The 14,662-nt window shown below is 40.7% G+C and overlaps 1 protein-coding gene across 1 annotated transcript; it reads right to left on the bottom strand.

Annotated features, from left to right (window-relative positions):
• Window positions 1-5,302: 5,302 nt before the first annotated feature.
• Window positions 5,303-8,475, bottom strand: LOC117314616 (cell surface glycoprotein 1-like). Its single transcript, XM_033868685.1, has 3 exons — window positions 8,111-8,475; window positions 5,697-7,585; window positions 5,303-5,307 (listed from the first exon to the last, which is right to left on the bottom strand). Exons 1-3 carry the CDS (start codon window positions 8,473-8,475, stop codon window positions 5,303-5,305), a joined length of 2,259 nt encoding a protein of 752 aa, XP_033724576.1.
• Window positions 8,476-14,662: the final 6,187 nt, after the last annotated feature.

Raw genomic sequence — 14,662 nt, 5'->3', positions numbered from 1 at the left:
TCAGCATAAATGACCATCTACATGGTGATCAGCAACAATCCAAGGTGTCTGGAACAAAGAGAAAACAAGCACAGAAAACTATTCTAAAACATGGGAAAGGGTGGGAGGGTTTCTTTTACACCGCGACGATATGAAACCGAAAGGTCACTTCCGGTGCAAAACAAAAGGTCAACGGTGTTAGCAACTGGTACAAGGGAGGTAATTCAAATTACCATCAAATCAATTTTCTATTGCACGTGACCAAATTGCAAAGCGTCACAGGTGTTCAATAATTGAGTCATTGAGCCGTGCAATAGTTCAAAACATAGCTTATGTGTATTGTTATACAGGAGAGGAAAAGCAAACGCATTATGTACAAAAACACATCATATATAACAGCATCTATAACGTCTATAACATAATCTATCACATCATCTATAACATCTCTAACATCTTCTACAACAGCATATAATATTGTCCATGGTATCATCTTTGACGTCATCTTTAACATCATTTATGCCTGAAACGTTAGCGTTGCTGGATTTAAGACTGGGTGCCAATCCTGTATCTAAGCAATAGCTGTTAAAATTTTTGTTACTCTAAAACAACATTATCACAATTTGACAAAGGATATATATACTATAACCTTACTGCCTCGCCTCTTCATTTTCACTAACTGTTAGTTCTACCTCCCTTCGACAATGAAAATCATTATATTCATAAAAGATGTTTCATCTCCATTGACTTGATTGATATACATGTACATATTTCTTATACTTCTTCACTTTCAATTGTTAGAGTATAATTCTACTATTGTTCTGTTTGTATGAGGGAAGACTCATATAAGCCTAGCCTGCTGTCTTACCCATTTGTATAAATGTTATACAATCAAATATGTTGAAATGAAATCTTTAACATAATATATAACATGATCTATAACACCATCTATCAAATCATCTTTAACATCATATATAACATTTTCAATATCATTATCTATAACATCATCTATCACATCATCATTAACATCATATAATTAATTTTCCATTGTTTGTACGCAGAATGCGGCTCTCTGATTGGTTGAGATTTTTTTTTCATACCACTATGAACAAATTGGCGCGAAAAATGTGAAGTCACAATACAATTGACTTGCGTATTGATTTGAGAAAAAGAATCCCATATAAAACCAATAAAATTGTACATAAAACATGTTTTGAATTAGAAAATTTTTTCAAAAATTAATTTTAAGCGTTGATGTCAATTATTTTTTAGTTTCATAGGGGTAAACAAAATTTCATACCCCGATGAAACTAAAAAGAAATCACATCAATGCTTAAATATAACATTTTCAATATCATCATCAATAACATCATCTTTGACATCATCTCCAATGAAATCTATGACATCATCTATAACAACATCTTGAACATCATCAGTTGTCCGCCAATATTTCATGATGGCTCTATCCAAATAAACGTTTGTTCCTATCAATTTTTCTAAGCTGTTAGTGAATTCGCCTATTTCTTGTTACGACCAATGTCAGTGTAAGTGCAACTACTATATTAAAAGAATTTTCAGAAGACAAACATACATAAGTTATTAGAACTAATATAGTAGGGTATGTTTTAATCAGGAAGACACGATACAGAAGTGAAATTACGTTACATTTGCAACTAATTAGGTTCTAAAATAACAATACCTAGGTCCATTGTAATTTAAGCCATAAGAGAAAACAAGTTTGAGGAATGTAAGCTGCTGACTTTCGGGACAAATCAAGCAAAACGTAAAACTTGCTAAATGTGAAGTGACATAACTGTTGATCACATTGCACACATAATTCTCTGGGAGACTACTAATATACCTGTGCTAGGAATCTCTAATCACATCAACACAACATACTTGAAAAATAATTTAAGTAATAATTAGAATTAGTCTTGCAACATGAAACGTGCTAATGATTGTAGTCATTTGTAAATAACGAGTGTATGTTTTTGCGAAAGAGTTAATAATGTCAAACACGTATTCGCAGACTGAAGGCTTCAACAGTTTTCCTTGCTTATGCACTCGTGGGATTTAAAAACACAAGTAAGAAAAGAAATAAAAAAGCCATTCTAGAAATTTGAAAGAATGTTAGTTTGTCTATTATAATCATAGATATATATGGTTGTTATCATATCTATCAATATACAATTCATTTTGTTTACTTATTAACTTTACACTGAACGAATGCCATTCTGTATTTACTCGATTGAAATTGATTTTCAAAAGACAAAGGAATAATGTCCATGTGGATACTATCTAATAATAAAATGTAAATACTATATTTACCTATCTATAAATGAAACGGACTAAACATATTTTGCTTTGTCGCGTGGAACTCGTCACAGGGACCGGAAACATGGGCCTTTATTATGAAATCGTGAATAACAAAAATCGGCTGAAACCATTGTACCAAGGTGGAAAGGTGGTAAAGCATGGCAAGGTCCTTATACTATAAGATTTCTATACTATAAGTTGGAATATTGGATTAAATATCAAAGCATTATAATGAATACAATCTTCTTTCTTGGTTGAATTTGTAATTGACTGACACAAGGACATATAATACTCGAATGCGGTTCGTGTGTTTATTTAAGCATTGAACGTCTTTCAGTTGGCATTCATGACTATGAATGCCAACTGAAAGCCGTTCAATGCTTATATTTACCATCTGCGATTTTTTATTCGTCGTGCGATTTTTTTTTGAAATTTTCAAATTCAAATTTCAGTTGGCAGTTCATAAGCTGGTGAACTCGCAACTGAATTGGTAGGGTTATATAGTGGCAGTGCCATACAATGGTAAATATAAGGTGTTGCCTTTCTGTCTGTTCCATAATTATGTCATGACATTTATGTACATATGCATACCATCTAGAGTGACGCTTAAAATTCCAGTTTAACTGAAAATGATGTGTATTTGAATTTGTCAATAATTTCAAAAAGAAAAAAACATATACAAGCTGTGTTGCATGTAAGGTCTACCATGAAAAAATGTTCATTCCAAAATACATTTTGTACTTTACACTAAGCAAGTAGTAGACGAATTTCAACTTTGAAATTAATCTAAAATATAAAATGCCGGAAATGAGATGTAAAAGCATGTGATTAAGTAAGGCAATGGTAGGATGTCATGAAATCTATCACATCATTGTTTCCTTGTTTTGTATCGAATTACATTGCTAACACTTACAATCATTTCCTCTGCTATATGTTTGATGTCATAACGGCATATCTAATCCGATAATGATTTACATGGCCATGGTAAACATCCAGCTTGGTATTTTGGAGAGCGAGTTTGAATTATTAGAATATCTTAACTCAAGCCTCATGATGTAATCAAACTAACTTCGTCTTTCAATAAACAAAATATCTATGTATTCCTGAACAGGATAAATTACCGCTGTTATCTGGGTAATACATATTAACTGGTAGAACTTAGATCACGTTACGTCCAATTATCGTCTACTGCTGTCTTCTTACATCTTCCAATAAACGTCACATACTCTCTCTAGGGTGATAAAGTGCTAGCACACTGAACTATCATACTCGGACAATGAAATATGATATCATATTCTCACATAACAGAGACAAATGCCTTCGGCAGTCAACGGTATTATTATTCTAAAGTTAAGTTTGTGTCAGCCACGGAACAGTGTTATGGATCCTCCGCTTTGGTGAGAGTTCATCACAATGGTCAAACCATAGGGACATGTCTAGCCTTGCATAAAAAAAAAAATCCAGAAATACTTTACATATAGGTATTTCTGACTATTTCTTTTAGTATACACGTAAGACTAGCCATGCCCCTGTGGTTCAACATCTGATTTTGCCAGATGTGGCGTTAGGGAAAATTAATGAGAAGTAAAAAAGAATGGGAATATGTTAACCCATTGATGTCCAAAGCGGACGACACCAAATAATGCCCAGTGATGGAAGGTGTAGTCCAGTTTCGTCTCCCCGACATACATGGGTGGAATAAACATTTCTAACAAATATCTGCAATTGTTTTGTTAAAGAAAATATGATTTTTTGTTTGCTTTTCACCCCCAACAAAACCAGGAGAATACCGACAAAACTGTTACTAATGACATTTTCTTTATATTTATAGCCTTGCCGATCGATCTGGAGTTTTAACATGTCTGATTCCATTTGATATTTGAAAATAGAATCTTTCTGAACGTTGTTTTTTACTTTTAAATCCTTTTTATTTCTAATCACTAATTCGATATTTTCATTTCAGTATTCGAAACATATGATGTCACCTATTTGGAATAATTTGAGGATTGAAAACAAAATGGCGCCTACGTTACCAGGACTTGTTATCCGAGACTGTCAGCGACGTAGGTTACACAGTACATCTGATATTCCGGAATTTTATGTCCATGTCCGGTGTGGGTATTTGTATGCTGGTCTTAGTCGTCTGGACGCGTGCTTATGAAGATTAGTGTGTTTGGAGCGAGATTTATCTATCCCAATAGCTCTGTCATACATGTCCTGGCCTTAGTCGTTCTCGTCCTGTAGGTCACGGCATGCCACGCTTACCGCCTATTTCTACCAGTGTAATAGTACAGAGGACAACAGGTTTAATATTTCTTTAATGGTTTGAAAAATATACCATGGCAGCTGAATCTATATAGACCCTTATTAGTAAATAACAAATCACGCCTTTCATTTTTAGACTCAGAAAAGGAAACCAATATCCTCACTTCATATTTCAAAAGTCAAAAACCAACATACTTATAAGAAATTGCAGAAACGCAGCTTCATAAGAAAGGGCAAATCGATCATATATAAGAGGTATGTACTCTAAATACAGGAATCAAGAGAAGGAGATTTTCTTTATGATGCGAATTTCATCAACTGCTGCTTAGACACATACACAGTTTATGTTTGTATTTAGTTTTATGATATTCAAAATATACACTTAAAAAGCATTTGTCTATTGAAATTGGTATTTTAAATTTTAAAAATGGGGTCGGGGCGAGATGTAGGCCATCATTGTCGATAAATCGACACAAACATTATGTCGGCATTAAATCTCGCACATAAAACGGTATCGTGGAGCTTGCTTTTGAACTGTGCATTTATTTGAAAACAGCATAAGGCATGACTTTTATAAAATGATTGATATCATATATTACTGGCACAGCTAACAAGGTCTGTTTTATGTGACATTGCCTTTTCTTTAAACTTACAAAGAAATCTTGGTAGAGAGAGAGGTTTTCCGTCACGTCATGCTTTAAATCCTTTTTTTTTAAATACTCGTTATAAGAAAAGGAGTTAATCATCAAGCTGTTATTAAATAAGTCAAACCAAAGTAGATTTAACACAGACAATAGTAGATAGTTTACCTGTAAACAAGACAATATTTCTAACACACGGATCCTGGCGGAAGTATATGGTCAATGTGTTACGATATGGCATGTATGGTAGGTATGGTGGGTATGGATAGGTATGATAGGTATGGTAGGTATGATAGGTATGATAGGTATGATAGGTATGGTAGGTATGGTAGGTATGGTAGGTATGATAGGTATGATAGGTATGGTAGGTATGATAGGTATGATAGGTATGATAGGTATGGTAGGTATGGTAGGTATGATAGGTATGATAGGTATGGTGGTTCTCGGTATTGGTAGTGTGGTCGGATATAGCTCGGTCTGTGGGTATGGGTCGGTTGCTAGGTCTGCTCGGTTGGTCGGTGTCTGCTAGGTCTGCTCGGTCTGGTCGGTCGCTCGGTATGGTGGTCTGCTGGTGGTCGGTCTGGTCGGTCTGCTGGTCTGGTCGGTCTGGTGGGTCGGTCGGTCTGCTCGGTCTGCTCGGTCTGGTCGGTAGTGGTTGGTGGATTCGGTTGGTGGTCTGCTCTGGTGTCTGGTTGGTCGGTCTGCTCGGTCTGTGTTGGTCGGTTATGGTCGGTCGGTCTGGTCGGTCTGGTGGCGCTGGTTGGTGGTTGGGTCTGGTAGGTTGGTGCTGGTCGGGCTGCTCGGTCTGTCGGTCTGGTCGGTCTGCTCGGTCTGCTCGGTCGGTCGGTCTGGTCGGTCTCTCGGTCTGCTCGGTCTGGTCTGTCTGGTGGTCTGTCGGTCTGGTCGGTCTGGTCGGTCTGCTCGGTCCGGTCGTCTGCTCGGTCTGGTCGGTCTGCTCGGTCTGGTCGGTCTGGTCTGAGCTGCTCGGTCTGCTCGGTCTGCTCGGTCTGGTCGTCTGCTCGGTCTTGTCGTCTGGTCGGTCTGCTCGGTCTGCTCGGTCTGGTCGGTATGCTCGGTTCTGGTCGGTCTGCTCGGTCTGGTCGGTGCTCGGTCTGGTCGGTCTGCTCGGTCTAGCTCGGTACTGGTCGGTCTGCCTCGGTCTGGTCGGTCTGCTCTGTCTGCTCGGTCTGCTCGGTCTGCTCGGTTCTGGTCGGTCCGGTCGGTCTGCTCGCTCTGCTCGGTCTGGTCGGTCTGCTCGGTCTGCTCGGTCTGCTCGGTCATGGTCGGTCTGGTCGGTCTGCTCCCGTCTGCTCGGGTCTGGTCGTCTGCTCGGTCTGCTCGGTCTGGTCGGTCTGGTCGGTCTGCTCGGTCTGCTCGGTCTGGTCTGTCTGGTGGTCTCGTCGGTCTGGTCGGTCTGGTCGGTCTGCTCGGTCGGTCGGTCTGCTCGGTCTGGTCGGTCTGCTCGGTCGGTCTGCGTCTGGTCGTGTCTGCTCGGTCTGGTCGGTCTGCTCGTCTGTCGGTGTCTGGTCGGTCTGCTCGGTCTGGTCGGTCTGGTCGGTCTGCCGGTCTCTCCGGTCCTCGGTTTTGGTCGGTCTGCTCGTCTGGTCGGTCTGTCGGTCTGGTCGGTTTCTCGGTCTGGTCGGTCTCTCGCGTCTGTCGTTGCTGGTCGGTCTGCTCGGTCTGTCTCGGTCTGGTCGGTCTGCTCTGTCTGCTCGGTCTGCTCGGTCTGCTCGGTTGGTCGGTCTGCTCGGTCTGGTCGTCTGCTCGTGTCTGTCGGTCGCTGGTCGGTCTGGTCGGTCTGCTCGGTCTGTGTTCTGTCTTTAGCGTCGGTCTGGTCGGTCTGCTCGGTCTGGTGGTCTGGTGCGCGGTCTATTCTTTTTCGCTGGTCGGTCTGGTCGTCTGTCGGTTGCGTTCGTCTGTCGTTCTCGGTCTGGTCGGTCGCTGGTCGGTCTCGTCGCTCGTCTGGTCGGTCTGCTCGGTCTGTCGGTTCTGCTCGGTTCTCGGTCTGGTTCTGTCGGTCTCTCGGTCTGGTCTGTTGTGTTCGTGTCTGTCGGTCTGATCTGCTCGGTCTTCGGTCTGTTGCTGGTCTGGTCGGTCTGTGGTTGGTCGGTCTGGTCGTCTTGCTCTGTGTCTTGCTCGGTCTTGGTCTGTCTCGGGTTCTCGTTCGTCTGTCGGTTCTGCGTCGTTGCTTGCTGTCTGGTTCGTCTGCTCGGTTCTGGTCGGTCTGTCGGTCTGGCTCGTTCTTGGTTCTTGCTTTCGGTCTCTCTTCTTGTGGTCTTGTTTTGTCGTTCTGGTCGGTCTGGTCGGTCTGCTCGGTCTGGTCGTGTCTGTGTCTGTGTCTGGTCGTCTTCGTCTGTCGGTATGTCGGTTGGTCAGGTCTGATAGGTCTGTAGGTATGGTCGGTTTATTTGCTCGTGTCATGGTGTCTGGTCTCTGGTACGGTCTTCGATCTGGTCGTATGGTGGTCGGGTCGGTTGTGGTCTGTCGTCTGCTCGGTCTGTGCTCGGTCTGGTCGTCTGCTCGGTCTGTGTCGGTTCTGTGGTCTGTGGTCTTGTCGGTATGCTCTGGTAGGTGGTCTGTCTGCTAGGTCTGGTGTCTGTATGTCTGTCTGCTCGGTCTGGTCGTTATGTCGGTCTGCTAGGTATGGTAGTCTTGTCGTCGGTTTCTCTTTTGGTCGTCTGGTGGTCTGCTCTGTCTGCTAGGTCATGGTCGGTTGGTCGGTCTGTCGGTCTGGTAGTCTGGTAGGTTGGTCGGTGTGTCGGTCTGTCGGTCTGGTCGGTATGCTCGTCTGGTCTGGTCTGGTCGGTCTGGTCGGTCTGCTCGGTCTGGTCGTTCTGGTAGGTCTGGTCGGTTCTGGTTGTGGTCTGGTCGGTCTGCTCGGTCTGCTCGGTCTGCTCGGTCTGGTCGTCTGCTCGGTCTGCTCGGTCTGGTCGGTCTGCTCGGTCTGGTCGGTCTGGTCGCTCTGCTCGGTCTGCTCGTCTGCTCGGTCTGGTCGGCCTGCTCGGTCTGCTCGGTCTGCTCGGTCTGGTCGGTCTGGTCGGTCTGGTCGGTCTGCTCGTTCTGGTCGGTCTGCTCGGTCTGCTCGGTCTGGTCGGTCTGGTCGGTCTGCTCGGTCTGGTCGGTCTGCTCGGTCTGGTCGGTCTGGCGGTCTGCTCGGTCTGCTCGGTCTGGTCGGTCTGGTCGTCTGCTCGGTCTGGTCGGTCTGCTCGGTCTGGTCGGTCTGCTCGGTCTGCTCGGTCTGGTCGGTCTGCTCGGTCTGCTCGGTCTGGTCGGTCATGGTCGGTCTGCTCGGTCTCAGTCGGTCTGCTCGGTCTGTTCGGTCCCGTCGGTCTGGTAGGTATGATAGGTATAGTAGGTATGATAGGTATGATAGGTATGATAGGTATGATAGGTATGGTAGGTATGATAGGTATGCGAGGTGTGCTAGGTTTTCAGATGCAGGAAACTTTGATGCCACCGATAGTCATTAATGGCATATACCATGGGAAATAGAGATCCCAAGAATTCTAAAAAAAGAGGAAATAATTGTATTGTGCCCAGTTCACCAACAATTTACAAGAGAAATCTTGATATCTATGCAAATCACACTAAGTACGTATATGTGTATATCTATAAAACCGTATCTAAAATCCACGGCGTCTATTTCCATTTCAATCAGAAACGTGTAGGTGTGGAGCAGGGTGATACTTTGCCGAGGAATGGCTGATTTAGCTGGACCAGGAAGTGTTGATATGGTATAAAAGGAGTGGCGTTATATCTTACTTTAATGTATCAAGTCATCAAAACCAAAAATATTCATAATATTTGTACTTTCAAACTTATCTCAGCATAGTTATATAATGATCCGGTTATCAACAAAAAATATGGATTATTAAAGCTGACACTGATAATCCCTGTAACAGCTGGGCGATGTTCAAGCCATCAAACCATTGAGATGTTACAGAGATGTCTCCATCCCATTCCATTGTTATAGAAAACAAAGCGTAAGATCGATACCAATGATTCCTTTTTAATTTCGACCAGTTTGCATCTCAGATAGATGCGTTATATACTAAATCCATTGGATCATTAAATTTAGATCGTTTGTAAGAAATTAAAAAATACCTAATACTAGTAGGGATTAATTGAGCTCCCTACACAATGAGTACACTATCTAAACAGTATAATATCGACTCCATAGAGACATTTTCTATAGAGGTAAGCCCTGGGCTATCTACGACCACGAGAAAGTTGCATAGTCAGCAATATTATAGGAAAGGATCATACTTCCTTGTACGACACTTATACATGTATGAAGATTGCTGATATGTCTGATAGTTGCCTCCAACCAAGCTCTTTTCTTTGAGAACGCGACCTTAAATAACATAGTTTACAACACGGATGTGCTCGATAAAGCATGAGAGTTACGAATAGGATAAACTCTGAGGCAAACCTTTTCGGAACACCTCTTCCTTCTGAAGGGTATCCGTGTAAATATATATTTCTTAAAACTTTGTTTTCATTTATCAATTATTTCGATTTTATTTATAAGGGGGATAATATTATCTTGCTGTTGTTAATTTTTTATTTGTTTTTGTCGCATATCTGAAAAAATATAAGTGGAGAAATACAAACGGATTGAAGTCAACATTATAATTTACTTGTGTAAACAAGAAGTATATGCTGTCGAAATAGAGTAAATACCAACTGGATTGTACGTACGATTGATGAAGCGTATAATGTGTTAAACGTGGGGGTATGTAATCTCGGGAAATATCTGCAAAATGTCACATACAAAATTACACTGTTACGTGTAATAGTGCATTGTTGTATTAAACGTGCATTCTGTTTAAAAACGACTGTTTATTTACTGTTCTGAATGATTATTGATCAATTATAATTACCATTTAATTCAGATTTACGAATGGTTTAATCTTGGTCCCCGAAAGTGTGCCATTTGACGGAAATAATTAAAATTAAACACAGACTCTCAAGTCATTAGTATGACAGTTTGGATTCCACATCGGAAAACGTGACAACTAAGCAAAGGATATTATCTAAAAATGAAACTAATCATGCTAACATTGTCTGACTGCTGCATCAGCTAAATATTTAACTACAAGTTGAATAGAATATTGTGTAAGTAAAAACGAAATTCACTCGTAGTGTTAATTGTAACAACTAGTTGATAAGACACAGTTTTGAACTAATGCAGGAACGCAGTATATTGCCATTAGGTGAAGGCATACTAATTAAGCTTTCATCAGCCTTTACCATCACTAAGGAGTGGCCAATAAGACATAAATGTTCTATTAATTTTATGCCTTAGAAGGCAAGTAATTGTTGCCACGTATATATACATTTGTAGGAGGCGAATAAACAGTTGTCTTCTGTGGAGGAAAACATGAAAAATGAAAATTGAAGACCTAATATAAAGTAAATAGTAGGAGGAATTTGTTTTTCGAAATTTCCAGTGGAGTTAAGCATAAGTTTGAATGTTCTGTGTGTAAGGCAGAACAGTTATCAGGATCGAATAACATATGCATGCTCACACGATCTACATGGGTATCCAGACTTCCATCATAATATGTTCTATTCCTCTCTCGGGCCACTGTGTTGTAAACTTGCCGCCAATTACATTTTTTTTAAATGCATATACAACCGGTGGTATATGGACTTCCGGTCTTTTGATTGGTTGAGATTTTGAACATTGACCCGCGCGTGCTTCATGTCATGTTATCTTTTGTTGACGTCACAAGGAATCGCTTAGACGTCGTACAGTCTTGTCCAGGTTGTAACACGATGAACATACTGCTACGGAATCTAGATCTGTCGCGGTATCAGAAACTGTTCGTTCTCCTCATCCGTTGCACACAATGCAGGGAAATATCTCGGCATTTGATAAACAAACCAATGCTTTTTTTCTGTTTAGCATCAGGTGATATGTAACTAGACGCGCGCTTCATATTCTATTCTTAGATGTTTTTACATACTTTACTTACGAATTGTTGATGTAACTGACCAGGCCTGACGGAAATTAAATGAAGATAAACCCATCGGAGATTATGCAGTTTTATCAATAACAACACAGAGAGGCTTTAACAATAAGTAATTAAAGTGAAATAAATACCATACTAACTAAAACCCCCAAAACACTCGTGGTGTAATCTGTATTTATACTGTCACCACAAGCTTCAAGACTCTTGGATCAAGACTCAAACACTAGCACTGTGTGTAGCTGCAGTTTTACACAATGTTGATAGGTCGGTATCTTCTCACGTGACTTAATCGAGATAGTTCTGTACATTTATCAGGTACGTAAGGATATATCGTCGGCAGACAAATAATTAAACATTATCTTTTCAATAAGACCAGATCCGTAAACGAACCCCCTTTCTCCTGGTCAATTGTCCACTCAATGTCCACTCGACACCGGTAGGTTTCCACTCCATTGTATCTAAGGAAGCTAGCGGGACTGTGATGTAGTAGCGTCAGTCAACATCGGTCAGACTGCCATACAATTAATCACCAATGGCCTGCACATCGTCCGTTGTTGGCTGCTCATTTGCTCCAGCCTATTAGGCAGCTTCAACAAGAGAAGTGATTTTTAAGCCGGGACGCGTCAGCAACCATCTCTCGGGGTCTCTCGGGACCTCTCGGGTTATACCAAACAAGCGAATTACATACGAATGAAAGGAATTAGATTTACGCGCCATTAATCCTACTAGATGTGGGTTCGAGGAACAGTTAGCTTGACAACATGACTGTTATTTTCCTGATAGTTATTTTGAATTTCAAAACTTCAACGACATTGACGACGGGGTTGAGGAAATTCGATTCATTGTGTGTATGATTAATTCCTTTATCGGCTGTATCCTGACTTCAGATTTTTTCATGGTCTTCATGGTAACGAAATGTTTATGAATATTCCAATTCATTCAACTGAATACTTATTCTGAAAGAAAGAATGCTGTGCATTAATGCATTAGACGAAGGTCGTTTTATTATCCAACCTCTTGGCCTAACCACACTGATCCTGAATGTACATCAGAATGGATTTAAAAAACCGTTCATTATGTAAATTGTCTGTTGCGGTCATCGAAAAACACCTCTAATAAGGGGTAGACAACCTTTTCCAATATGTGTGGTAAAAACTAATAAGATTCAGGACATTGGACTGGACATACCAGCGTTTGTTAGAGTGATGATGTTGGCGGATGTATTTTTAGAATCAAGGTCATAGGTCATTATTGTACGACAAACTAATCACTTCCAGGATATCACAGGCAAATAAATGCGTCTGCCCGAGGGTAGGGCGACATGTAGTGAACAAATTATTCTCTCTGAAGACTGTAGTTATTGTGTGTTAATACAGAATTGGTTCCTGGTAGATACGCGAGTCCAATTACTCGCTCATCTGAATCTTTCCTTCCTAAGTAATGTCATTCGCATGCTTTATATATCAAATCGACTATTTCTGTGATATTTCTGTTAACATATAATATTATACGTGTGTGAGTTCCACAAGCTGTCCGAGATTTGTCTACAAAATACACCCGGTCACATAGCACTTGTCTGATTTGATATTTATGTATATCACACATCACCATAATCAGGTAACGGAAATAATGTAGAGCAGTAATGATATGTTTAACCAAAAACATTTTCCAGAAAATAATAAATAGTTATAAAGCTGACAACGCAAGTTAAAAAGCTTTCGTTTTGAAGTAAAAAAAAAAAATGAAATGGTTTTAGATGTAGATGTCCCTTGGTGTTTCAGAGGAGAAAGCGTCTTCGACAATATTTCATTCCTCTCGAAATTTTGTGTTAAATGTCGACGGAAGACCCAGTCTTATTATCCTGGTGCGTTTAAGGGTCTTCATGCACATATATTTTTCTTCATATATTTTAGACTCCTTTTATCGATTTTGTGTAAGAATTATTATTATTCTAATAGTCGGGCATCATTTAGGAGTTGATATAAGTGAAAGGCATGGAGTCGGAGTGGAATGATATACACGGAACTGTAATAAAAGCCATGAAACCATTACATATAAATGCACATTAGTCTTCATAAGATTCCATAAGAATTGTAAATAAGATTAATTTTGATAAGATACTTTATAAGTAATCCTATAATATCGTTATGGAAATAGATTTTGTTTCTGGGTAGAGGCGTGCCTGTATCCCTGTACACACAATGCAGTTCTATATCTCTTTCTCTTGCATATCAACAACGTTGACGTTTCCTTTGAACGTAACTAGTGCCCCGGCTAGGGACACCAGTCCGTATAGACTGTATTGAAGGTTGCTAATATGAGAGTGTCATATTGGTATGAATGAGATAATAATAGAGACTAAAATGACAATGGCGTCGACAACGGAAGTGAAGCTATTTTCTCAATTCATATGTTGTACATGTCGAGACACAGGAACTTGACACGAGTTCCCAAAGCGCCGTCCCATAGTCCCGTTATATGTATAAAGGGTTGTAATTCCCCAGAAGAGAAGACTGGACAACTGCATTTTAACATTTCACGGGTCGGTAATTAATTGACAAACCTTACAGAGATATTAACAGATTAACCACGATTTTATTTTACTATTGAACTAAATGTTCATAAATGAAATGTTTTGATCGCATATAATTGGAAAAGAAAGCCAACAGGTAACACGACAGAACAAGGGGGAAACAACAGCAACATCTCAGTGCTTCCTCAACACACACACGGATCCTCTAGACCACCGGTATCTTCACAAACCTGCAATGCAACCGGTACATTCACAAACGAATCCGCGACACAATCCGCACCTTCACAAACGGACCCAACAGCCCACTATAATCTCCAAAGACAAGCTAGGTAACCCGCACATTCACGAATCCGCTAATCCACTGGCACCTTCACAAACGGACATGCAAGACAACTCGCACCATCACCAGCGGATCCACTAGACAACACCAATCTTTACAACTCCGCTTAACCAGCACCTTCATGCGAAGGTTTAATTGGTCGACAGCTTTATAGACAATTGTAACTATATTTAATCAGACTGCCCGTTATAAAACTATTCTGCGAAGAATGTTCTACTTCCGTTCCACAGTCGATGCATCGTCCGCTAGCTCGATCGCTTTTGGTCCTTTTGCTTATCTTTGAATCATAGTACCGCGACAAAAGTATACTATGCGATGATAAGTAAGCATTCTAAACCAATGTACGTTACTGAAGAATGTGTGCGTTTGTTATTTTAGTCGGACGGAACTGAAATTCAAAATGATTCGAAGCTCACTCTCCAATTATTAAGTCACACCTTGTTGATATAGTAGGAGTAGGGTAATATACTATCTGATATATTTATAGGATTTATTTATAAAACTAACCAGATGCTGCGGCTTGTGATCTCAGTAAGGTAAGTTGATTCAGTTAAACGGTTCCACATGCTTCAAATGTGTGCAACTTCCTTGGATTTTAGCTACCATTTAGCGA

Source organism: Pecten maximus, chromosome 16, assembly GCF_902652985.1.
Source record: "Pecten maximus chromosome 16, xPecMax1.1, whole genome shotgun sequence".
Classification (NCBI taxonomy): domain Eukaryota; kingdom Metazoa; phylum Mollusca; class Bivalvia; order Pectinida; family Pectinidae; genus Pecten; species Pecten maximus.
The sequence above is the reverse complement of the archived record's forward strand: the minus strand, read 5'-3'. Positions and strand labels throughout refer to the sequence as shown.